This window comes from Mobula hypostoma, chromosome 18 (assembly GCF_963921235.1).
Source record: "Mobula hypostoma chromosome 18, sMobHyp1.1, whole genome shotgun sequence".
Lineage (NCBI taxonomy): Eukaryota > Metazoa > Chordata > Chondrichthyes > Myliobatiformes > Myliobatidae > Mobula > Mobula hypostoma.
This window is the reverse complement of record NC_086114.1, coordinates 3,441,157-3,466,492: the sequence shown is the minus strand read 5'-3', so window position 1 is coordinate 3,466,492 and position 25,336 is coordinate 3,441,157. Positions and strand designations below refer to the sequence as shown.

The following is a 25,336-nucleotide window of genomic DNA, read 5'->3' as shown; positions in this document are numbered from 1 at the left end:
TAGAGATACATCACGGAACAGGCTCTTCCAGTCCTTCGAGACATACTGCCCAGCAACCCACGATTTAACCTTAACCCAATCACAGACAATCTACAATGACCAATTAACCTACATTTTTGGATTGTGGGAGGAAACCAGAGCACCCAGAGGAAACCCACACAGTCCATGGGGAAGATGTGAAGACTCCTTAGAGAATATGTTGGAACTGAACTCCGAAATCTGACACCCCATGCAGTAATAAGATCACGCTATTTGCTCTTATAGAAAGAATGTGGGGAAATAAATAAAAGCAAAACAAAGAAGAAAACAGTAAATTTTGTTAAATTTTATTTTTAGTCCCTCAACATTGTGTAGATATAAGACTTGGATATAATGTTATGACATTTATAAGGTTGGCAGTTGAAGTCATCTCTCCTTTGCTTCACCCTCTCCAGTCTGGCACCTCAGAGTAGAGGGCTGTTGCACTCTTCAACGGTTAAGCATTCTCTTCCATGTGCAACGCTAGTGGATTTGGAAATGGGGACTTCAGGGAATAAGATGGGATTTGAGATGGGAAAAAGAGCTTGTAATAGTCCAGGGCTGTAATGGCTTGTGGGAAGCGGAGTAAAGCATGAGAGGTTACTTAAGGGGTGGCCCATGATAACAACAGCTCCACACAATTGGGCAATAATGTTCATAAACCTCAGAGCTAATTTAAATGGAGCAAGTGTTTTTAATCTTCTGAGAAACTCTATTTTACTTTCCTTTCTTCCGGTGGGAAAAATGCCACATTTTATATTAAGGAAAAGCATGCATATGCTTCAAATTAAGGTCAAGTCTATTTGCATGTCATTACCCCTCAAACACTCAATTTCACTCACCCCAGTACTAAACTGTCTCCACAATCTATGGACTCACTTTCATATGTGGTCTCAATATTTATTGCTTATTTGTTATTATTCCTTTTTTTCTCTTTCTTTTTGTATTAGCGCAGTTTGTTGATTTTCTCTTGCACGTTAGTTGTTGTCTGTCCTGTTGGGTGTGGTCTTTCATTGATCCTACTGTGTTTCTTGTATTTACTGTGAATGCCCTCAAGAAAAGCAATCTCAGGGTTGTATGTAATTACACATACGTACTTTGATAATAAATTTACTATGAACTTTCATGTAAACGATTAGACAGAGAAGCTGTGATTCTGTCCGCATTCCTCAGTTTCAAAAGGATCACGAAAGACAGTAAATGCAAAGAAAATGTTTTTTTGAAGAAAGAGTTGCTTAATTCACATTGTTAGTTCTTATTCAAACTCAATAAACCAGGTACTTATAGAAACAAACAGTTCAAACTGAATTAAAATATCTGCTGTAAATATTCAGCAGGACAATCTGCATTTGTGGAAGGAAGAGTTAACCTTTCAGGTTGACAATCATGCATCTCTGACCTAAAACATTAACTCTGTTTCTCTTTGCGCCAATATTAATTTTATTTAGACAGGCCCTTCTGGACCAATGAGCCGCACTGCCCAGCAACCCACCAGCGTAACCCAAGCCTATTCACAGAACAATTTACAATGACCAATTAACCTACTAACACTACATCTTTGGACTGTGGGAGGGAAAACGCACACACATGAAGGAACATACATACAGTGAAATGCGCCATTTGCGTTAACAACCACAAGTGTCGCCCACACATTCCACACCAAGGTAATGTGACCAAAGTAGCATGGTATCATAAACCACAGGAGCTGAATTAGGCCATTCAGCCTTTGAGTCTGCTCAACTATTCCATCAGATTATCTCTCTCAGCCCCATTCTCCTGCAATCTCCCAATGACTGGTCAAGAACCTTTCAACCTCCACAGTAAATACACCTAATGACTCGTCATCCACATCCCCCTGTGGCAAAGAATTCCACGGATTCACCACCCTCTGGCTAAGAAAATTTCTTCTAATCTCTGTTATAAAGGCATACCCTTCTACTCTGAGGCTCTTCCCTCCAGTCCTAGACTCACCCACTATAGGAAACATCCTCTCCACATCCACTCTACCTAGGTCTCTCAATATTAGATAGGTTTGAATGAAATCCCTCCCCTCATTCTTCTAAACTCCAGTGAATACAAGCCCAGAGCATTAAAACACTCCTATCTTAACTTTTTCATTCCCAGGATCATTCTTGTGAACCTCTACAACGCCAGCACATCCTTTCTTAGATAACGGACCCAAAACTGCTCACAATACTCCAAGTTGCGGTCTAACCAATGCCTTATGAAGCCTCAGCATCACATCCTTGCTTTTATATTCTAGTTCTCCGAAAACGAATGTTAACATCTCATTTGCCTTCCTTACACCAACTCAACTTGCAAGTTAGCCTTTAGAGAATCCTGCACAAGGATTCTCAAGTCCCTTTGCAGCTCTGATTTCTGAATTTTATTCCCATTTAGAAAACAGCTTATGTTATTATTCCTTCTACCAAAGTGCATGACCATACACTTTCCTACTATATTCCATCTGCCACTTCTTTGTCCATTCTCCCCATCAGGGTCAGTCCTCCTTCAGGCTCCCTGCTTCCTCAGTACGTCCTGCCCCTCAACCTATCTTCATATCGTTTGCAAACTTGGCCATATAGCCATCAATCAAATCATTGACATATAATGTTAAAAGAAGAAGTCCCAACACTGAACACTGCAGAACACCACTAATCATCGGCAGCCAACCAGAATGTGCCACCTTTATTCTCACTCTTGGCTTCCTGCCAGTCAGCCAATCTTCTATTCATGCTAGTATCTTTCTTGTAATACCATGAGCTGTTATCTTGTTAAGCAGCTTCATGCGTGGAACCTTGTAAAAGGCCTTCTGAAAATTCAAGCAAACAACATCCACTGACTCTGCTTTGTCTTTCCTGCCTGTTACTTCCTCAAAGAATTCCAACAGATTTGTCAAGCAAGATTCCCCTTAATGAAACCATGTTGACTTTGGTCTGCTTTATCATGTGCCTCCAAGCACCCTTAAAACTCAACCTTCTTACTGGGCTCCAACATTTTCCTAACCACTGAAGTCAGACTAACTGCTGGACTATAATTTCCTTTCTTCTGCCCTCCTCCCTTCTTAAAGATTAGAGTGACATTTGCAATTTTCCGGTCCACTGGAATCATTCCGGGATCTAGTGAACTTTGAAAGATCATTACTAATGTCTCCACAATCCTTTCAGATACCTCTTTCAGAACCCTGGTGTGTAGTCCATCTATCCCAGATGGCTTATCAACTTTCAGGTTCCCAAGCACCCACTCCTTAGTAATAACGACACTCTCTTCTGACCCCAGCACTCATGAATTTCTGGCATATTGCTAGTGTCTTCCACAGTGAAGACTGACGCAAAATATTTTAGTTCATTGGCCATTTCTTTGCCCCCATTACTACCTCTCCAACATCATTTTCCACATCTCTTTTACTCTTTATAAATCTCAAAAATAATGTTGGTATCTCTTTTATATTATTGGCTAGCCAAACTTCATATTTCATATTTTCTCTCCGTGTTTTTTTTTAGCTGCCTTCTGTTGGTTTTTATAAGTTTCTCAAACCTACACCTTCCCAATAATTTTTGCTATACGAGGGGTGATTGATAAGTTTGTGGCCCAAGGTACAAGGAGATGAGTTATACAGATCTCGTTACATGCACATGCAGTTCAACTGAGTGATTATGCAGAAAGTTTGAAGTTAATAACTCATCAGGGATGACTGATAAATTCGTGGCATAAGGTAGAAGGAGATGAGTTATTAATTTCAAACTTTCTGCATAATCACTCAAAGAGTTGAACTGCATGTGCATGTAATGAGAGCTGTATAACTCATCTCCTTCTACCTTAGGCCACGAACTTATCATTCAACCCTGCTGTGGACACTTCCTGGAGGTCCAGGATCCATATGCTCCACGACCGCTGGACTAAGTGTGTAAATGTAGGAGGGGACAATGTTGAAAAATAAATGCGTTAGGTTTTCTAAAATTGACTCCTTCTACCTTAGGTCATGAACGTATCAATCACCCCTCGTAGTTCAATCATTTTAGCTATAACCACATTGTAATAATTTTGCATTATGTTTAGATTTTGTGATTTATGCAAATGAATGTTGTCCTGATGTTGGGTGGGTATTTTTGATGTTGATCTGTTCAGTAGGTATTATTCTTACTGCACTGAAGTCATACCAAAAGTTGGGGTGTGTGATGAATGGTAAACCAGTTACGCAGCCAGTTGAATTTAGCGAAAGTTTAAGCAGTAGATAAACATTCTGACCAAATAGTTAATTGCAAAGCATTTATTCAAAAATTTTCTTAAGTTTCAACACTGATTGTGAAATTAAAGCTAATTATGACAATGCTCATTGCGACCAAAAAGTTCTATTCAAAAGGTTCAAAGGAACATCTAAACAAGCCTGATGCATTTTGGAAACAAGTCCTGTGGACTGATGAAGTTAAAATAGAACTTTTTGGCCACAATGAGCAAAGGTATGTTTGGAGAAAAAAGGGTGCAGAATTTCATGAAAAGAACCCCTCCCCAACTGTTAAGCACAGGGGTGGATCGATCATGCTTTGGGCTTGTGTTGCAGCCAGCGGCACGGGGAACATTGAGGGAAGAATGAATTCAATTAAATACCAGCAAATTCTGGAAGCAAACATCACACCGTCTGTAAAAAAAAAGCCAAAGATGAAAAGAGGATTGCTTCTACAACAGGATAATGATCCTAAACACACCTCAAAATCCACAATGGACTACCTCAAGAGGCACAAGCTGAAGGTTTTCCCATGGCCCTCACAGTCCCCCAACCTAAACATCATGGAGAATCTGTGGATAGACCTCAAAAGAGCAGTGCATGCAAGACGGCCCAAGAATCTCACAGAACTAGAAGCCTTTTGCAAGGAAGAATGGGCGAAAATCCCCCAAAGAAGAAATGAAAGACTCTTAGCTGGCTACAAAAAGCGTTTACAAGCTTTTTGTAACTGTGATACTTGCCAAAGGGGGTGTTACTAAGTACTGCCATGCAGGGTGCCCAAACTTTTGCTTCAGGCCCTTTTCCTTTTTTGTTATTTTGAAACTGTAAAAGATGGAAATTCTTCTTGCTTAAAATATTAAAGAAATGTGTCATCTTTAACTTTATGCCTTTTGGAAATCAGTTCATCTTTTACTTGCTTAGGTATTCACAGTAACAGAAATTTTGGCCAGGGGTGCCCAAACTTTTGCATGCCACTGTACAAGAGCCTCAGAACTCACACCACCAGGTTCCAGAACAGTTATTACTCCTCACACACCAAGCCCTTGAACCAAAGGGGATAACTTAACTCAACTTCACTTGCCCCATCACTGAACTGTTCCCATAACCTGCGGACTCACCATCAAGGAGTCTTTATCTCATGTTCTCGATATTTAATGCTTATTCTCCTCCATAGATGCTACCTGACCTGCTGAGTTTCTTCAGCATTTTGTGTGTTGCACATAATAAATTAATTGCCGTTAAGAGATGTTATTTATCCTGTCAGTCATTAAAGAAGCCTAGGGAACTTAAGGTAAAAAAACAACCCTTAGGAGACAGTGAACACAATATGATTGAGCTCAACTTGAAATTTGACAGGGAGAAAGTGAAGTCTGACATAGCAGTATTTCAGTGGAGTGAAGGAAATTACAGTGGTATGAGAGAGGAGTTGGCCAAAGTAAATTGGAAGGAGATTCTGACAGGGATGACAGCAGAGCAGCAATGGCACTAGCTTCTGGAAAAAATGATGTATTCCAAAACCGAAGAAATACTCGACTGGCAAAACAGTACAACTGCAGCTGACAAGGGAAGTCAATACTAATGTAAAAGCAAAAGAGAGGGCATACAATAGAGCAAAAATTAGCAGGAAGATAGAGGATTGGGAAGCTTTTAAAAACCTACTGAGGGCAACTGAAAGAATCATTATGAGGGAAAAGATGAAATACGAAAGCAAGCTAACACACAATTAGACTGCATTGGACTGCTAGAAAATAAGGCCGGAGAAATCATAATGGGGGACAAGGAGATGACAGATGAATTAAATTAGTATTTTGCATCAGTGTTCACTGCATTAGACATTAGCAGTGTGCCAAGTGTTGAACAGTGTAAGAGAAGAGAAGTGAGACAGTTACTATTAAAAGGAAGAAGGTCCTCAAAATGTTGAAAAACCTAAGGGTACGCAAGTCACCTGGACCAGATGAACTACACCTGAGGGTTCTGTGATTGTGGATTGTGGAGCATTAGTAAAGATCTTTCAAAAATCATTGGATTCTGGCATAGTGCCAGAGGACAGGAAAATTGCAAATTTCACTCCACCCTTTAAGAAAAGAGGAAGGCAGCAGAAAGGAAATTATAGACCAGTTAGCCCGACCTCAGTGGTTGGGAATATGTTGGAGTCAATTGTTAAGGATGAGGTGCTGGAGTACTTGGTGACACAGGACAAGATAGGACAAAGTCAGCATGGTTTCCTTCAGGGAAAATCTTGCCTGACGAACCTGTTGGAATTCTTTGAGAAGATTACAAGTAGGTTAGATAAAAGGGATGAGGTGAATGTTATATATTTGTACTTTCAGAAGGCCTTTGACAAGATGCCACACATGAGGCTGCTTACCAAGTTAAGAGCCCATGGTATTACAGGAAAGTTACTGGCACGGTTAGGGCATTGGCTGATTGGCAGGAGGCAGCGAGTGGGAATAAAAGGATCTTTTCTCTGGTTGGTTGCCATTTACTAGTGGTGTTCCGCAGGGGTTGGTGTTGGAACTGCTTCTTTTTATGCTGTATATAAATGATTTAGATGATCGAATAGATGGCTTTGTTTGCAGATGATAAGAAGATCGGAGGAGGGGCAATGTTGAGGAAACAGGTAGGCTGCAGAAAGACTTAGATTAGGAGAATGGGCAAGAAAATGGAAAATGTTGGAAAATGCAAGGTCACGTACCTTGGTAGTAGGAATAAATGTGCAGACTATTTTCTAAACAGGGAGAAAATCCAAAAACCTGAGATGCAAAGGGACTTGGGAGCCCTTGTGCAGAACAACCTAAATGTTAACTTGCAGGTAGAGTCGGTGGTGAGGAAAGCAAATGCAATGTTAGCATTCATTTCAACAGGTCTAGCATACAAGAAGAGGAATGTGATGCTGAGGCTTTACAAGGCACTGGTGAGGCCTCACCTTGAGTATTGTGAACAGTTTTGGGCCCCTCATCTAAGAAAAGATGTGCTGGCATTGGAGAGGGTTCAGAGGAGGTTCACAAAGATGATCTTTATCCATTATCTGCATTGGATCAGGAATCCTTCAGATAAAAGTTCAATCCTCCAAATTTGCTTTATCTTAATACATTCACATTTTCACTCAGACAGTGATTAAATAGCAGCACCATAGGACAGTGGTTAGCATAACGGTTTACAGTATCAGCAACACAGCTTCGATTCCTGCCACTGTCTATAAGGAGTTTGTACCTTCTCCCTGTGACTGTGTGGGTTTCCTCCAGGTGCTCCAGTTTCCTCCCACAGTCACGTACAATGGTGGTAGGTTAATCAGTCAATGTAAATTATCCCATGATTAGGTTAAGGTTAAATAGGGGATTGCTGGGCAGTGAGGCTCAAAGGGCCAGAAGGGCTTGTTCCGCGCTGTATCGCAAAAAATAAATAAATTAATTAAAATAAACACAATACACTGTGCTGCATCTGTCAAGGAGCCTTATTCGTTATAAAGCGAAAGCCCGCTCACCTTAATCTTTTCCGGTACAGATCCTCGTTTCCATCATCCACATATTTTCTCAGTTTGTGTTTTGCTTCATCATCTCCTGAGCTTGCAGAGAAATCTGCATCTACATGCCGAACTTTTTGCCTTTTCTTTTTTACTTTATTGAATCGGTCTTGATCCACTAACTCGTCACTGTCGTCAGCTACTTCATCTAGATCAAGCAGCTCCTCGTCAGGCACGTAGAGGGAGTCATCACTATCACAGCCTTTGTCCTCTTGCTCTGCTATTGACTGCAGACATGAGCTCTTCCTCACTGGGACTCCCGCTTTAAATTTAATCTCAAGGGCTTTGCTCTGCAATTTCCGCAAATGTTTCTTTAGCTTTTGGTCTGCTTTAGACCTGGTGCCATTTTTCTTATGGCTACGCTTTGAATCCGGAGCATGGCTGCTGCAAGTTGTAGTTTTATTCTGATTGATAACTCTTGCCTTTACTTTGCTCTTTTTAACCAGTGGTTTCCTCCGAATCGCCGCCATCTTTGCCTGATCAGCCAGGTACTTCTCAAAATCAGAAGCATCATTAAGCATGATCTTGCGAGGTTCCTTTTTTGTTTCTTTCTGAGGAATTTTAGTGCCAAACGGAGTCATCTGTCCTGTACGGATTAGGTGCTCCCACTCTGTTTCCTGCACAGGCATCAACATACTTCCCAGGGTTGAAGGGCCTGGTTCTGGGATGAAGACAAGGATAATACAGCAAGAGTTTAGCAATTTTCAACAGAAATATTTCTTCTACAGATAATTCTGCTATAATTATGCTCAACCTTAGAAGATAATCAATACAGGACAGTACGGACCCTTCAGCCCAGGATGCTGTGCCAGCTTTTTAAACCTATTCTAAGATCAAACTAACCCTTCCCTCCCGCAAAGCCTCCATTTTTCTTTCATCCATGTGTCTATCCAAATAGAGTTTCTTAAAGGCCCCTATTGTTCCTGACTCTACCAGCACTCCTGGACGGGCATTCAACACGCTCACCAACCTCTGTGTAAAAAACCTAACTCTGACATTCCCGTATACTTTCATCCATCATCTTAAAATTTTGCCCCTGTGTATTAGCCATTTTCGCCCTGGGAAGCAGTCTTTGGCTGTCCAATCTATGTATGCCTCTATGAAGTCACCTCTCATCCTCCTTTGCTCCACACAGAAAAATGCCAGCTCGCTCAACCTATCCTAATAAGACATGTTCTCTAATCCAGGCTATGCCCTGAAAAATCTCCTCTGCACCCTCTCTAAAGCTTCCACATCCTCCCATAATGAGGTGATTAGAACTGAGCACAATATTCCAAGTATGGTCTAACCAGGGTTTTATAGCACATAACAGAAACCAGAAAAATCTGCTACTTCGATCATTCAGGAATGGAAATATTAACATATTTGTCAAGCAGAACACCGAATTAGTGAGCCAAGCTAAATACCATTTTAAGTAGAAGTTAACCACATGTCCTCCATTTTTCACATCTCTGCTCTGACAACCCCTTCTCTTCCCAAGGATATAACTCTCCTTGCCCTCTCATCTTCTAAATTCAACAGCTCATCCATAAGCGTCACCAAGTTCAATGTGATGCTAACACAATATGCATCTTGTCCTCTCCTTTCGGCATCCTGAAGCAACTTTTCCCTCAGCAATTCCCTGGTTTACAGTTCCAGATCACCAATTAATCCTCTTTCAAAGCACTTTCCCATGCAACTACAGATACAACATCTGTCCTTTACACAAGAGATTCTGCAGATGCTGCAAATCCAGACTAACACACACAAAATGCTGAAGGAGCTCAGCATCAATTAAGGGGAATAAATATTTGACATTTTGGGCCGAGATCCGCAGACTTTCGAGAATTCACTTGCACTTCCAACTTAAGTGTATTGCATTTGGTACTTATGACGTTGTTTCTTCTGCACTGGAGAAATGCCACATACATTGGGTGACCATTTTGCAGAGAAGTATACAGGAGATGGACACCCTTGCCTCTCAAGCCCACTGCACCATTTAATAAGGTCACAGCTGATCTGCTCATTGCTTCAGCTCCACCATCCTGTCTACCTGCAATATTCTCTCATTGCCTGCTTTCATGATGCTTGACTGGCTCAATTCTTCAAGCAGTTTCATTTTTGGCTGAAGCTTCAAAAAATAAAGCCACAGAACATTTTGAATCAGTCAACAAAAAGATATATCAGTAAATTTGATGAAAATTTGGCAAGTGAAAATCTTTAAAGAGAAAATACTGTAGTTATTACGCAGAGATTAGGGGTGGGTGGGAGGGAGGAAGGACCAGGGCTCCTATTGCTTTTGCTGAGTTCTGTGTCATCATGTTCTGTTGAACATTGTGGGCATCCTTTGTTGGTGTCAGAATGTGTGGCAGCACTTGCGGGCTGACCCCAGTATATCTTTAGGTTGTGTTGGTTGTTAACTCAATCGGCACATTTCAATAAGCTTTGACGTATTTGTGATAAATAAGTGATTCTGCATCCGAATCTGGCCATGTTACCTTCTTCACAAGGTTCAAATTCAGCTTCAAGCTTCTGAACATCAGCACCGGAGAGCAGCGCCTGTAGACGCTTCTGTTTCGCAGTGATTTTCTTCAACTGTTTCTCCTTAGGAATGAAAACAAAATAAAGTTAGCCACCAATAGAACACCACAGAAGAGAAACAGACCTTATGGCCCATCTAGTCCATACCAACCTATTAATCTGCCTCGTCCCATCAACCTTCACCTGTACCATACCACTCCCACCCACATACCTATCCAAATTTCTCTTAAATGTTGAAATTGACCCTACATCCACTACATGCATTGACAGCTTGTTCCACACTCTCACCTCCCTCTGAGTGAAGATGTTCCCCCTCATTTTCCCCAAAGCATTTCACCTTTCACCTTTAACCCATGACCTCTTGTAGTCTCATCCTATAACTCAGATCCTCAAGTCCTGGGAACATCCTTGTAAATTTTCTCTGTACTCTTTCAATCTTATTCCATCTTTCCTATAGGTAGGTGACCAAAACTGCACATAATATTCCAAATTAAGCCTCACCAATGTCTCATACAATTTCAACATAACATCCCAACTCCTGTATTCAGTACATTGATTTATGAAGGTGCCAATGGGCCAAAAGCTTTCTTTATGAATTTGTTTACTTGTGATGTCACTTTCAAGGAATTATGGATCTGTACTCCCAGATCCCTCTGTTCTACCACATTCTACAGTGCCCTACCGTTCACTGTGTAGTACCTACCCTGGCTGGTCCTCCCTAAGTACAATACCTCACACTTGTTTGCATTAAATTCCATCTGGCATTTTTCAGCCCATTTTTCCAGCTGTTCCAGAACCGGCTCATCCTTATCTTTGTTTGTTTTGTCTTACCAATATAATCGAAAGCAACAATAGAACCTGCCTGCACCACATCCATCTTCACTGTGGAAGACATTAGCAGTGTGCCAGAAATTCGAGAGCTTCAGGGGCAGAAGTGAGCACAACTGCTATTACTACAGAGCAGGTGCTTGGGAAGCTAAAGGGTCTGAAGGTTGATCAGTGACCAGATGGACTACACCCCAACGTTCTGAAAGAGGTAGCTGAAGAGATTGGGGAGGCATTTATAATGATCTTTCAAGAATCACTAGATTTTGTCATGGTTCCAGAGGAATGGAAAATTGTAAATGTCACACTAAGAAGGGAGGGAGGCAGACAAAAGATGTTGGGAAGATATTCGAGTCAATTGTTAAGGATGAGGTGTCAGAGTACTTGGAGAAAGACAGCATGGTTTCACCAAGAGAAAATTTTCCAAATCTGTTGGAATTATTTGACGAAATAAGCAGGATAGACAAAGGAGAATTGGTGGATGTTGTGTACTTTGAATTTGAAGGCCTTTGACAAGGTGCCACACATGAGGTGCTTAACAAGATACTGAAAAGATACTAGCATGGATACAGCATTGGCTGATTGGCAGGAGGCAAAGAGTGGGAATAAAGGGATCCTTTTCTGGTTGGCTGCCAGTGAGTAGTGGTGGTCCTGTTGTGACCTCTTTTTTTTACATCATATATCCATGATTTGGATGACGGAATTGATGCCTTTGTGGCCAAGTTTGTGGAGGATATGAAGATAGGTGGACGGGCAGGTAGTGTTAAGGAAGCAGGGAGGCTGCAAAAGGGCTTAAACAGAGAATGGGGAAAGAAATAGCAGATGGAATATTTTCCAGAAGGGCAAAGAAAAATTCAAAAACATGACATGCAAAGGGACTTGGGTGACCTCATACAGGATTTCCTATAGGGCAACTTGCAGGTTGAGTCAGTGGTGAGGAAGGCAAATGCAATGTTAACATTCATTCTGAGAGAACTAGAATATAAAAAGAAGGATGTAATGCTGAGGCTTTATAAGTCTGGTGAGGTCTCAATTGGAGTATTGTAAGCAGATTTGGGCTGCTGACATTGGAGAGGCTTTAGAGGAGGCTCACGAGAATGATTCTAGGAATGAAAGGATTATCATATGAGGAGCATTTAATGGCTGTGGGCTTGTACTCTCAGGAGTTTAGAAGAATGAGGAGGGATCTCATTGAAACATATTGAATGCTAAGAGGCCGAGATAGAGTAGCTGTATGAGAGGTTGTCTCCTATAGTAGAGGAGTCTAGAACCAGAGGGCACAGCCTCAGAATAGAGGGATGTCCATTTAGAATGGAGATGAGGAGGAATTCCTTTAGCCAGAGGACAGTGAATCTGTCGAATATGTTGCCACAGGTGGCTGTGGAGGCCAAGTCATTGGGTATATTTCAGGCGGAGGTTGACAGGTTCTTGATCAGTCAGGGGGTGAAAGATTACGAACAGAATGTGGTTGAGAGGGAAAATGGATCAGTCATGATGAAATGGTGCAGCAGCCCAATGGGCTGAATGGCTTAATTCTGTTCCTGTCACTTATGGTCTTATGGAATCACTAGGCCATACCTTTCTTTCACTAGTCTCGGCTTTCAAACTGTCAGATTCACAGAGTAACACAGCATGGTAACCAACCCTTCAGCCCATGCCGAAAAAGAAGTCTGTCTGAGCTAGTCACATTTGCCTTCATTTGACTCATATCCCGCAAAAGCTTTCCTATCACGTACCTGTCCAAGTGCCAGGGTAGAAATGGTTAATACGAGAGGGCATTACCTTAACATGATTCCTAAAGAGGAAAGTATAGAGGGGATGTCAGAGGTAAGTTTTTTTTTTACACAGAGAGTGTTTGGTGTGTGGAACACCTTGCCAAGGGTGGTGGTAGAGACAGATACATTACGGACATTTAAAAGACTTAGACACACTGATGAAAGAAAAATTCAGAGCTAAATGGGAGGGAAGGGTTAGATTTATCTTGGAGTAGCAACACTGGGACCGAAGGCCCTGTACTGTGCTGTTCTATGTCTGATCTACTGAGAATACTGTTATAACTGAATTTGATTCTATCTGACTTAATGTCTCATAGGCCAATTCTGAAGTGGGTTTTACTCACTCCTCAAAAAATAATGAAGGTAAAGAATTCTCACAAAATCCTAGCTTGTGTCAAATGCTGTGGCACAGAGGTTAGGGACACCATATGGACACAGCAGCTGTCATGTCACTGACAAAGATTTGGGAACCTACTAATCTTCCTTCAGAGATCAAAGGGCCGGAGGGAAAGAAGATTGAATAGAATTAGTGTAGGTTGGTATAGAAGTAGTTAGTACTGAAAAGTTTGAGGCTTTTTAAAGCATCAGTCAATCTGCACTTGGACAGTTTTGGGCCCCTTGTCTAAGAAAGGATGTGCTGACATCGGAGAGGGTCCAGAGGAGGTTCACAAAAATGATTCTGGGAATGAAGTAACAGAGGGGTGGGGTAAAGTCAAGATGGCGCTAAATGGCAACTCTTTTGCTTGCATCTTTGGAAATAGCTCTATTTCAATCTTTGATATTACTTATCTTCCTTTTCAAGGTTCGTTTGAAGACCCTGACCTGGAGTTACACTCTGACTTTGGTTCTTTGCAGGAATGGGATCAGCTCTCAGGGTCTCACTAGCAGCCGCTTCTTGATATCCTAAGGGCGCAGCCTGGAAGGCAAGCGTACCTTCAGGGCTCCGGAGGGGGGAGGGGGGAGGGAAAGGGCCAGAGCCAGAGGTATATCGAATTAACAAGTGAATGAGCAGTCTTCGGGATACTGCAAGTCTATGTGTTTATTGATGCTTGCTGCATGCTTGAGTGCTCGGTGGAGGACGCTGATGCTTTTTTGTGGATGTGGGGGTTGGGGGAGTCATTGCCTTGCTGAGGCTTGTACGTGGGCTTTGGGGTTCTAACGTTTTAACTGTCATTCATTCTCTGGGGCACCCCTTTGCTTTCATGGATGTTTGCGAAGTAAAATACAAACTGTAATTTCAAGATGTATATTGTATACATTTACCTGATACTAAATGTACCTATTGACCTTATTGAAAGAGTTAATGTACGAGGAACATTTGATGGCTCTGGGCCTGTACTTATTGGAGTTCAAAAGGATGGGGTGGGGGGTGGATTTCATTGAAACCTATTGAATATTGAAAGACCTATATGTGGTGAATGTGGAGAGGATGTTTCCAATAGAGGGTGAGTACAGGAACAGAGGGCACAGATGAGGAAGAATTTGTTTAGCCAGAGGGTAGTGAACCTGGGGAATTCATTGCCACATACGGTTGTGGACACCAGGTCACTGAGTAAATATAAAGCAGAGGCTGATAGCTTCTTGATTAGTCAGGGTGTCAAAGGTTATGGGGAGAAGGCAGGAGAATGGGGTTGAGAGGGACAATAAATCAGACATGATGGAACTGTGGAGCAGATTGTTGTGCCGAATGATCTTATGGTCTGAAATCCAAGTATCTAGTGCGAGATGTGGAGCAAAGGGGTCATACCTTGTTTTCTTTCTGCCTCTTCACCGACTCCAGCTTCCTGCTTATGTCTTTATTTGTATCAGCATGAGGAGTCAACTGCTCAATGATCCTGTTGGTGTGTTTCAGACATGTTGTAGTGGACCTACAACAGATTGAAAATATACAAAGTGTCACACAAAATAGTTCAAAGCAGAAAACATTCTTAACTTTTAATCTAGACAATTGTTGCATTAATTTCATCAGATGAAGATGCAAGATTTTAATTTAATTATGTGTATATCAACTCATACAGTGAAATGTGGTGCTTGTGTTAACAATCAACACACCCAAGGATGCATTGTGGGAAAGCTGCAAGTGTTGCCCATAATGCTCGGCAGAATACAGGTCGGTAATCAATCTCAACTTGGAGATGAAATTAAATTTCTGCGTGAAACAGCTGAGGTCAGATGGAGCTCAGTTTGTGGTCAGTATTGTAATGGAACTCTGAAATGCTAGTTTGGAATATTATACACATCCAAGGTTCCAAAATGACTTCCTTTTCATCAGTATCAGTGACAAGACATGGCTGAATGTGGCATTTAAGTGGAAACTGCTGAGATCCGATGGCCGAGACCTGGGTCTGCAAGTCCACTGGCAAAGTCGAAGCCCAGTGTCTACAATCTGCAAGTCTGTTGGCGGCTGGAGGCGGCCTGTCTTGGGGTTGGAGGGACTATATATGTGCAAGTGGGTGGGTGCTTGGTAGGGAGAAATAAGGCTCATTTTACTGTTGTTGTTTTGTTGCTTGTTGTGTTCTGCATTGTTTTGCTGAGTATGGTGGAAGTGTTGCCTGGCTATGTTAGCAGCAGAGTTTGTGGCCTCCTGCACATCCTTAGGATGTTGTTAATGCAAATGACACATTTCACTGTATGTTTCAATGTATGTGTGATAAATAAAATGAATCTAATCTGAAGTAAGGTGGTATCTCAATTCACCAGCAGGTATTAATTTCATCCAGAATTCTTGAATTGGGATTTTTTACTTTGCAACAGTATGATCCTTCTCCCTTTTCAACACTTTAGGGGCACTCAGTAGGTAATGCAAATATGGAACACACAGAGGAAGTGGTGGATATGGGCTCAATTACAACACTGAAGAGAAATTGGATAAGTACATGGATGGGAGAACTCTGTCATGGACGGGGAATTTAGAAGATTGGATTGACTAGGCTGATACTCAGTGGAATTTAGAAGATTGAGGGGGGATCTTATTGAAACGTATAAACTCCTAAAGGGATTGGACAGGCTAGACGCAGGAAAATTGTTCCCAATGTTGGGGAAGTCCAGAACGAGGGGTCACAGTTTAAGGATGAAGAGGAAACCTTTTAGGACCGAGATGAGGAAAAACTTCTTCACACAGAGAGTGGTGAATTTGTGGAATTCTCTGCCATAGGAAACAGTTGAGGCCAGTTCATTGGCTATATTTAAGAGGGACTTAGATATGGCCCTTGCGGCTAAAGGGATCAGGGGGTATGGAGAGAAGACAGGTACAGGGTTCTGAGTTGGATGATCAGCCATGATCATACTGAATAGTGGTGCAGGCTCGAAGGACTGAATGGCCTACTCCTGCACCTATTTTCTATGTTTCTAAGACTGACTATGAAAGGAAGAGAGTTGAGCAACCCATCCCGTAACAACCCAGTACTACAGGAACGCCAGTGGAAGCTCAGGCGAACTCTTCCCTGGGAGTGGAAGAACTCACCAAGATGAGCTACTCCTGGAGATAATGTGAAAGACTGATCTGGGACAGAGGACTCTGGCGAGATATGGTCAGTGGCTGATGCCCAAGAGGAGTGATGGGCTTAAGTAAAAAGGATGAGAGGATGTGGAGGGCTATGGTCCAGGTGCAGGTCAATGGGACTTGGCAGAATAATAGCAGGGCACAGTCTAGATGGGCCACAGGCCCTGATTCCATGCTGTAGTACTGTGTGACTCTAAGTGCTCCCACTGAAACTTGGAGAGATGGGATAGAGTGCTATGCTTGACCAGGGAAGTAATTACTCTTGTTTCTACACCTTGTGCACCTGAGAGTGAACATTTCAGGCAAAATAAATTCTGAATACTAAAACAAGGTTTCCATCTTCCTACTGAGAACTGCCAACGGAGCAATACCTCAGGAAAGATTAGCTTTGTCACAGGCACTGTATATTGAAACATACAGTGAAATGCATCTTTTGCATCAACAACGCATACGGTCCGAGAATGTGCTGGCAATGAGCCGTAAATGTCACCATGCTTCCAGTGTCAACATAGCACGCCCACAACTTACTAACCCTAACCTGTACATCTTTGGAATGTGGGAGGAAACTGGAGCACCTGGAGGAAACACACACGGTCATGGGAAGAATATACAAACTCCAAACAGACAAAGGAGGAAACCCACATAGTCACGGGGAGAACGTACAAAGTCCCGCCTGGAACTGAACCCACATCGCTGAAGCTGTAAGGCGTTACACTAGCCGCTACACTACCTTTGGAGTCGCAGAGCTTGATGGGATCAGATTCCAGGCACATTCACAGGACTAACAGGACACAAACTGACAGTCTAGAAGCATTCTTCAGAAACCAAGCACAGAATGTTAAATTCAATCATTTCATTCTAGCATCACTTCATACCTCAACTCGTCCAATAGTGAATAGTATTCCTTTTCTGCTTCTGCTCTTCTGGCCGCTTGGCTGGCTTCATTTATAGCTTGGTCCACTTGTTGTAAAACTCCTCGCTCCAGCACGTCCTGGTCGTAGACGTCCACTCCCAGGCTCTGCAGCTCCATAACCTGGGCACTCTGCTCCACCACTTGGATCTGCTGACGGTCGATGTGGAGTACCTTCGAAGCAGTCCGCACCTCGGCCGCAGGGAGGGCAGCCGAACTGGATGGTCTGCTGTTGGAGACATCAGGGTCAGCAGCAAATCCAATCGATTGCAGGCTCTCTGGGGCAGGAGGAGGCTCATCTGGACCTGGGCCATCTGTAGTCTGGGTTGAGGGGGCTTCTTCAGCTGGCATCATCTTCAGCCTGCAACAGGTGCAGAGAGAACACGGTCAAAGTCTGCAACATTATAATTAACTACAAGAGCATCTCGGTTAATGGTGAAAGGTGAAATGTCTAAGGGGGAACTTCTTCACTCAGAGACTGGAGTGAGTGTGGACCCAGTGGTAAATACAGGTTCCATTGCAATATTTAAGAGAAGTTTGGATAGATACATGGATGGGAGGGGTATGGAGGACTGTAATCCATGTGCAGGTCTATGGGACTACGCAGAATAATAAGTTTGGTACAGACTAGGGCCTGTTCCTGTGTTCTAGTGCTCTATAACTCTATATGAAATGAACAGGCTTTGAATAAATTAGAAATTCAAAGTACATTTATTATCAAAGTATGCACACCATATACAACCTTGATATTTGTCTCCTTGCAGGCTGCTACCAAGAAAGGAACAAAATTTAAACCACAAGAAACCCCACGCAGCAAGGCCATCAAACATCCAATGTGTGAAAGAAAAGAACAATTTGTGCAAACAATAAAAAAGTAAACAATAACACACAAGAGCTTGAACTGCAAAGTCCCTGAAAGTGAGTACAGTCAGAGAGAGAGTTCAGCGCTGAGGTGAGTAAACCTGGTCCAGGAGTCTGATTGCTACAGGGCACAACTGCTCCCGAAACTGGCGACGTAGACCCACGAATCCTGCACCTGACGGCAACAGCGAGAAGAGAGGGAGACGGGTGAAATGAAGGCAGACGGGACGGCTCGGGTCAGGTGGGGAATCCTGGCTGACACTGGGATAGTGAGCTGAACACCAGTTCATCTTCCGTCCTTGACCTCAGCTTTTTAACATTTCGAATCTGGCTTGGTATTTAAATCGGCTGAAAATTGGTTCGTTTTTTTACTCTGGGGCTTGAATCTGGCCTGAAGTTTCAATCCAGTCCAAAGTCTGCTCCAGCAATGGACTCCTTGGCCGTACCTCAAGAATCCAGTTCCCCTAATCTGTATATGTATAGCTTCTTGTAAATTCTATTGTATTTCTTTCTTCCTTGTAAATACCTGAAAGAAAATCCAATGTCAAGGTAATATATGGTCATAAACCCAAAGAACACTACAGCACAGAAAAAAGCCCTTCAGCCCATCTAGTCTGTGCCAAACTCTTAATCTATCTAGTCCTATTGACCTGCACCCTGACCTTAGCCCTCTAAATCCCCCCCATGCACGTACTTTCCTAACTTCTTCTTAAACGTTGAAATCGAACCGACATCCACCACTTCCACTGGCAGCTCTTCTCACACTCACACTGCCTCTGAGTGAAGATCTCCTCATGTTCCCCTTAAATATTTCACCTTTCACCCTTAAACTATGACCTCCAGTTCTTGTCTCACCCAACCACAGTGGTAATAAATGGGCAGACTATTATTTAAATGGGGAAAAAATTCAAAGTTCTGAGATGCAACGGGACTTGGGAGTCCTTGTACAGGATACCCTTAAGGTTAACCTCCAGGTTGAGTCAGTAGTGAAGAAGGCGAATGCAATGTTGGCATTCATTTCTAGAGGAATAGAGTATAGGAGCAGGGATGTGATGTTGAGGCTCTATAAGGCGCTGGTGAGACCTCACTTGGAGTACTGTGGGCAGTTTTGGTCTCCTTATTTAAGAAAGGATGTGCTGACGTTGGAGAGGGTACAGAGAAGATTCACTAGAATGATTCCGGGAATGAGAGGGTTAACATATGAGGAACGTTTGTCTGCTCTTGGACTGTATTCCTTGGAGTTTAGAAGAATGACGGGGGACCTCATAGAAACATTTCGAATGTTAAAAGGCATGGACAGAGTGGATGTGGCAAAGTTGTTTCCCATGATGGGGGAGTTTAGTACGAGAGGGCATGACTTAAGGATTGAAGGGCGACCATTCAGAACAGAAATGCGAAGAAATTTTTTTAGTCAGAGAGTGGTGAATCTATGGAATTCGTTGCCACGGACATTAGTGGAGGCCAAGTCATTGGGTGTATTTAAGGCAGAGATTGATAGGTATCTGAATAGCCAGGGCATCAAAGGTTATGGTGAGAAGGCGGGGGAGTGGGACTAAATGGGAGAATGGATCAGCTCATGATAAAATGGCGGAGCAGACTCGATGGGCCGAATGGCCTACTTCTGCTCCTTTGTCTTATGGTCTAATACATTACCACACTGATAAGAAGTTAACTTTGAACTTTGTGTCAGAACAAGGCAGATGCAATGCAATTTGGAAAAATGGTGCCAACTACTTTAGTGTATGTGACAGACTGGGAAATGTTGACCAAGATGTCCTCATCTACAAGTCAAGCAAAGACACAGGGGTGGCAGCAGATTATCAGCAGGTCAGATGGCATCTATGAAGGTAGGGGGTTATCAGTGGCCAGACGGCATATATGAAGACGGGATAATCAACATTTTGGTTTGAAACCTTGCAGCAGCCTCTACAGATTCTGTTCCAACTGCTGAGTTCCTTCAGCATTGTTTTTTTTTGCTGTGGCAAGCAAAAAAAGGTGACAAATGACATATTAATATTTATAGTAAAAGGATGTGAGTATAGGTGTAAAATTGTTGAACTGTCAGTATATAGAAACTTCGGTGAGAGTATATCCAAAGTATTCTACAGACACAAGATACCGTAGATACTGGAACCTGGAGAATAAGGAAGGAATAGGTGAAGTTTCAGGTTCTAGTGCATTGTCCCAACTCCAACTCAACAGCTAACAGACCAAGGAATTGTTTGAGGACTTCAGGAAGGGGAAGTCAGGAAATACACACCAGGCTTCACCGAAAGCTCAAAGTAAACTTATTATGAAAGTACATAAATGTCACCATATACAACACCGAGGTTCATTTTCTTGTGGGCATACTCAATAAATGCAAAATAGAATAATAACTACAAAAGAATCAATGAAAGACCACACCAACTTGGTGTGCAAAAGACAACAAACCGCAAATACAAAAAATAGAGATAATAATAAGTAAATAAGCAATAAATATAGAGAACATAGATCAAGAGTCATTGAAAGTGAATTCATAGTTGTGAGAACATTTCAATGATGGGGCAACTGAAGTTATCCTTTTTTGTTTAAGAGCCTGATGGTTGAGGGGTAATAACTGTTCCTGAACTGGGTGGTGTGGGTCCCGGCTGGCAGTAGCAAGCACGTCCTGGGTGGTGGGGGTCCTTGATGATGGATGCTGCTTTTCTATGGCTATGCTTTGTGTAGACGTGTTCAACAGTGGGGAGGGCTTTAACCACGATGGACTGGGCTGTTTCCACTTCTTTTTGTCTCTTTGTGGGTCTTCCATTCAAGGGCACTAGTTTTTTTCTATACAAGGCTCTCCAGTACCCATCTACAGAAGTTTGTCAAAGTTTTAGACGCCATGCCAAACCTTTGCAATCCTAAGGAAATAGAGGCATTGCCGTGCTGGGCCCAGGACAGGTCCTCTGAAATAATAACATTGAAGAATTTAAAGCTGCTTACCCTCCTTCTCCATCTCCGATTCCCTGATGAGGACTGGCTCATGTTCCTCCGGTTTCCTCCTCCTGAAGTCAATAATCAGCTGGTTTTGCTGACATTGAGTAAGAGAAAACCTGGCCACTCAGCCAGATTTTCACTCTTTTATGTTAATTCGTCATCACCTTTGATTTGGCCTGCAACAGTGGTGTTGTCAGCAAACTTGAATATGGCACTGGAGCTGTGCTTAGCTACACCCTCATAAGATAAAGTGAGTAGAACAGGGGGCTAAGCACACAGTCTTGTGGTGCACCTATGCTGATGGAGATGCTGTTGCCAATCTGAACTAAGTGAGGTCTGTAAGTGAGGAAATTGAGGATCCAATTGCACAAGGAGATATTGAGGCTAGAGTCATGAGGCTTATTGATTAACTTTGAGGGGATTATAGTATTGAACCCTGAGCAGTCCTGGTGTATGCTTCTTTGCTGGCCAGGTGTTCCAGGGTTGAGTGAAGACTAACTGAGATGGCATCTGCTGTGGACCTGTTGCTTCAGGATGCAAATTGCTATGGATCCAAGTTGCTTCTCAGGCAGGAGCTGATATGCTTCATCATCAACCTCTCAAAACAATTTATCACCATGGATGTAAGTGGACTTACACTGAGGCAGGCTACCATGTTCTTCTTAGCACCTGTATAACTGAAGCCTGCTTGAAGCAAGTGGATACCTCAGTCTGCTGAACAGAGTGGTTAACGATCTCAGTGAACACTCCAGCCAGTTGATCAGGCAGGTCTTTAGTACTTGGCCAGGTACCCTGTCTGAGCTGGATGCTTTCCCTCAGTTCAGCCTCTTAAAGGATGCTCGCACGTCAGCCTCAGACTGAAATCACAGAATCATTGGGGGCTGTGTGAGTTTGTGATATTTCTTCTCTGTTTTGATGGTCAAAGTGAGCAGAGAAGGCAATGAGCTCATCTGGAAGCGAAGTTTTGTTGTCACCTGTGTCGCCTGATTTAACTTTATAAGAGGTCATAGTATTCAAGCCCGGCCATAACTGTCAAATATACATCATTGATTCAATTTTAGTCCAGATTTACCTCTTCGTCTGTGAGATGCGTTTCCAGAGATCGTACTTAGACCTCTTGTATTTTACCTGGTCGCCAGTTGAATGCTCTGATTTTTATCCTCAGCTGATTGCGGATCTCAAGGTTCATCCAGGGCTTCTGGTTGCGAAAGACTGGTAACGATTTTGTGGGGACACACTCGTCTACAACTGTTTTAATAAAGTCCAAGACAACCATGCTGTATTCATTCCGATCCTCAGATGAGTTCTGCAACACGGGCCAGTGCACTGACTCGAAGCAATCCCATAGCCACTCTTACGCCTCCCTCTTTGTTGTCCTAATCTCTGGAACTTTGGTCTTTAGTCTCTGCGTGTATGCAGATAGGAGGAGGAGAGCCATGTATTAAGAATGATCAACACGCAGTCTAGGCACGTAATGGTAGGCATTCCTCATCTTAGTTTAACAGTGGTTTATTGTGTTGGGACCTCTGTGGCTACAGGTTATGTGCTGTTGGCCACTTGTGGTATGTAAACAGCTGTCAGGGTTATGGAGACCCCCCTTGGGAAATAAAATGGACGGTATTTGACCATTAGGTGTTCAAGGTTGGGGAACAAGAGTTCAACAAAACCGCCACATCAGAGCACCACAGAGTTTACCATGAAACACACACCTCCACCTTTTGTCTTTTCCGATCAGCATATGGGTCCCAATGGAAGGGCCTCGGCCTGAAATGTCGACTGTTTATTCCTAGCCAGATGCTGCCTGACCTGTTGAGCTCCGCTAGCACATGCGTGCATTGCTACGGGTCTGTTCATCGTATTTGGTGTGCTGAGAGTAAGCATTGCCTCATTACAATATAGAACACAACAATCTCTCATTTCCCTCAGACACAGCAATCTCGCCCTCAGGTCTTCAGTTTTGTTCTCCAGCAATTGCACATTTGCTTGCAAGATGCTGGGTGGAGGGGGCCTTATCCCTCTGTGTTTCAGCCTGGCTTGGAGGACCACTGCCCTGTCGTTTCCAGCGGTGGTGATGAACCCTCATCAAGTCCGTTGAGAGTCCTCCATAACATTGTGAAATCTATAAGATCATTAAGTTGCTTAAATGTACATTGAAAGGGAGAGCAACTTTAAGTTCCTGGGTGTCAATATGTCAGAGAATCCATCATGGCCCAGACATATTGAGGTAATCATGAAGAAGGCACAACAGCGGCTATAAACTGTAAGGGGTTTGAGATTTGGTACATATGTCACCAGAAACTAGCATATTTCTACAGTTGTACAGCAAAGAACATTTTGACTGGTTGAATAACGTCCTGGTATGCAGGCTCCAATTCACAGGATTAAATTCAAAGTACATACACTTCACCATATAAAACCCTGATAATCAGCTTCCTGCAGGCCTACTCAGCAAATCTCTAGAATAGTAACTGTAACAGGATCAATGAAAGATCAACCAGAGTGCAGAAGACAACAAACTGTCCAAATGCAAACATAAGTAAATAGCAATAAATGATGAGAGTATGAGATAAAGAGTGAGATCACTGATTGTACGGACATTTCAATGATGAGGCAGGTGAGTGTAGTCTTTTATTCAATAGCCTGATGGTTGAGGGGTAGTAACTGTTCTTGAACCTGGTGGTGTGAGTCCTGAGGCTCCTGTACCTTCTCTCTGATGGCAGCAGCGAGAAAAGAGCATGGCCTGCGTGGTGGGGATCTCTAATGACGGAATCTGCAATCCTACAACAGCATTTCATGAGGATGTGCTCAATGGTTGGGAGAGCTTTACCTGTGATGTACTGGGCTGAACGCACTATCTTTTACAGGATTTTCTGTCAAAAGCATTGGTGTTTCCATAGTAGGTCGTGATGCAGCCAGTCGGTATACTCTCCACCACACATGTATAGAAGTTTGTCAAAGTTTTAGACATCATGCCGAATCTCCCCAGACTCTTAAGTAGAGGTGCTTTCTTTGCAATTATGGACCCTCTGAAATAACTCCGTGGAATTTAACAGATGCTGCAAAAGGTGGCGGATTCATCCAGCTGAAACATGGTTGCAAACGTCGCCACCATCTCGGACATGCCCTCTTCTCATTACTACCACTGGGCAGGAGATACATGAACCAACGATTACGGAACAGCTTCTTCCCCTTTGAAACCGGATTTCCGATTCTTTTGTTTATTATGTAATTTGCATTGATTGTATGCCTTGCACTATACCACTGACACAAAACAACAAACTGAAGTCTGTGATAATAGACCCGATTCTGAAACGCCGACAATTCACGACCCAGACAGACGCTGCCCGACCCGCAGACCGGTTGTTCCTGTTCCTGCGGTAAGAGCTGCTTCGCCGAGCCGGTCGTCCGAGCGACGAGAGACCGGGGAGATGGGCCTGCGCTGACAGCGAGGATGCCTGCCCAAGCCGGGCGGGGAGCGGGGCGCGGAGGGAGGAGAGGAGACGGGGGCTGGGGGCTGGACCAGGGTCCGGTATTGGGACTCCGGACCCAGGGGAGACCCGTCTTTCCCCGGTCCGGCCGTGCGATCAGGACCCTACACAGAAACCCAGCCCCGGGTCCCACTGTCACCCCGCCAGCCCAGGTAACTCTGCGGCCGCTTGGCTCCGGCCTCAGTCCCCCCACCCCCACCTCACCTCTCGGGCAGGGCACCGGGCTCTCACTACGACCCGCCTGGCAACAAAGCCTCCTCGCTGCGGCCCGTCCGGGAACCGCGGTCCTCTTGCCACAGCGACACCCACAGGCGCGGAGGAACACCCGTGACGCCTACGGGATGGGAGGACAACCTTCCTTAGCGACACCTGCTGGCTGGGAGGATTACACCGTCACAGCGAACCCCCCCACCCGCCTCACGGTGACAGCTGACGAGAACAAACCGTCCCACAGCGACCCCCGAAGGCCGGGAGGGCAAAACATCACTCGGGATGGAGGATAATTCTCGCTGTAGCGACACCTGCAGGAAGTGTCGGGAACAATCCCGTCATGGTGAAATCTACAGCACAGGGATGCTGAACAGTACCGGCAGGAGAGGAGCACAAACTCTGCCGCAGCGACACCTGCCGGGCCAGATGACAAACTTCACCGTAGTAATCGGGAGGCGGGGCGGAGGTGGTGGCGGTGAATGTGCACAAGTTCATCAATATTTCCTAAAGAGGCTAAA

The 25,336-nt window shown here is 43.5% G+C and overlaps 1 protein-coding gene across 1 annotated transcript in view; it reads right to left on the bottom strand.

The window, feature by feature from the left end:
* ercc6 (excision repair cross-complementation group 6) overlaps positions 1–24,999 on the bottom strand; it is a 95,377-nt gene extending 70,378 nt beyond the window's left edge. Inside the window, exons 1-5 of the mRNA XM_063070325.1 lie at positions 24,813–24,999; positions 17,264–17,659; positions 14,634–14,754; positions 10,244–10,349; positions 7,728–8,427 (exon numbers count right to left, since the gene is read on the bottom strand). Coding sequence (XP_062926395.1) covers positions 7,728–8,427; positions 10,244–10,349; positions 14,634–14,754; positions 17,264–17,652 — 1,316 coding nt within the window. The 5' untranslated portion in view covers positions 17,653–17,659; positions 24,813–24,999. The remainder of the gene's footprint in view (positions 1–7,727; positions 8,428–10,243; positions 10,350–14,633; positions 14,755–17,263; positions 17,660–24,812) is intronic.
* Positions 25,000–25,336: the final 337 nt, after the last annotated feature.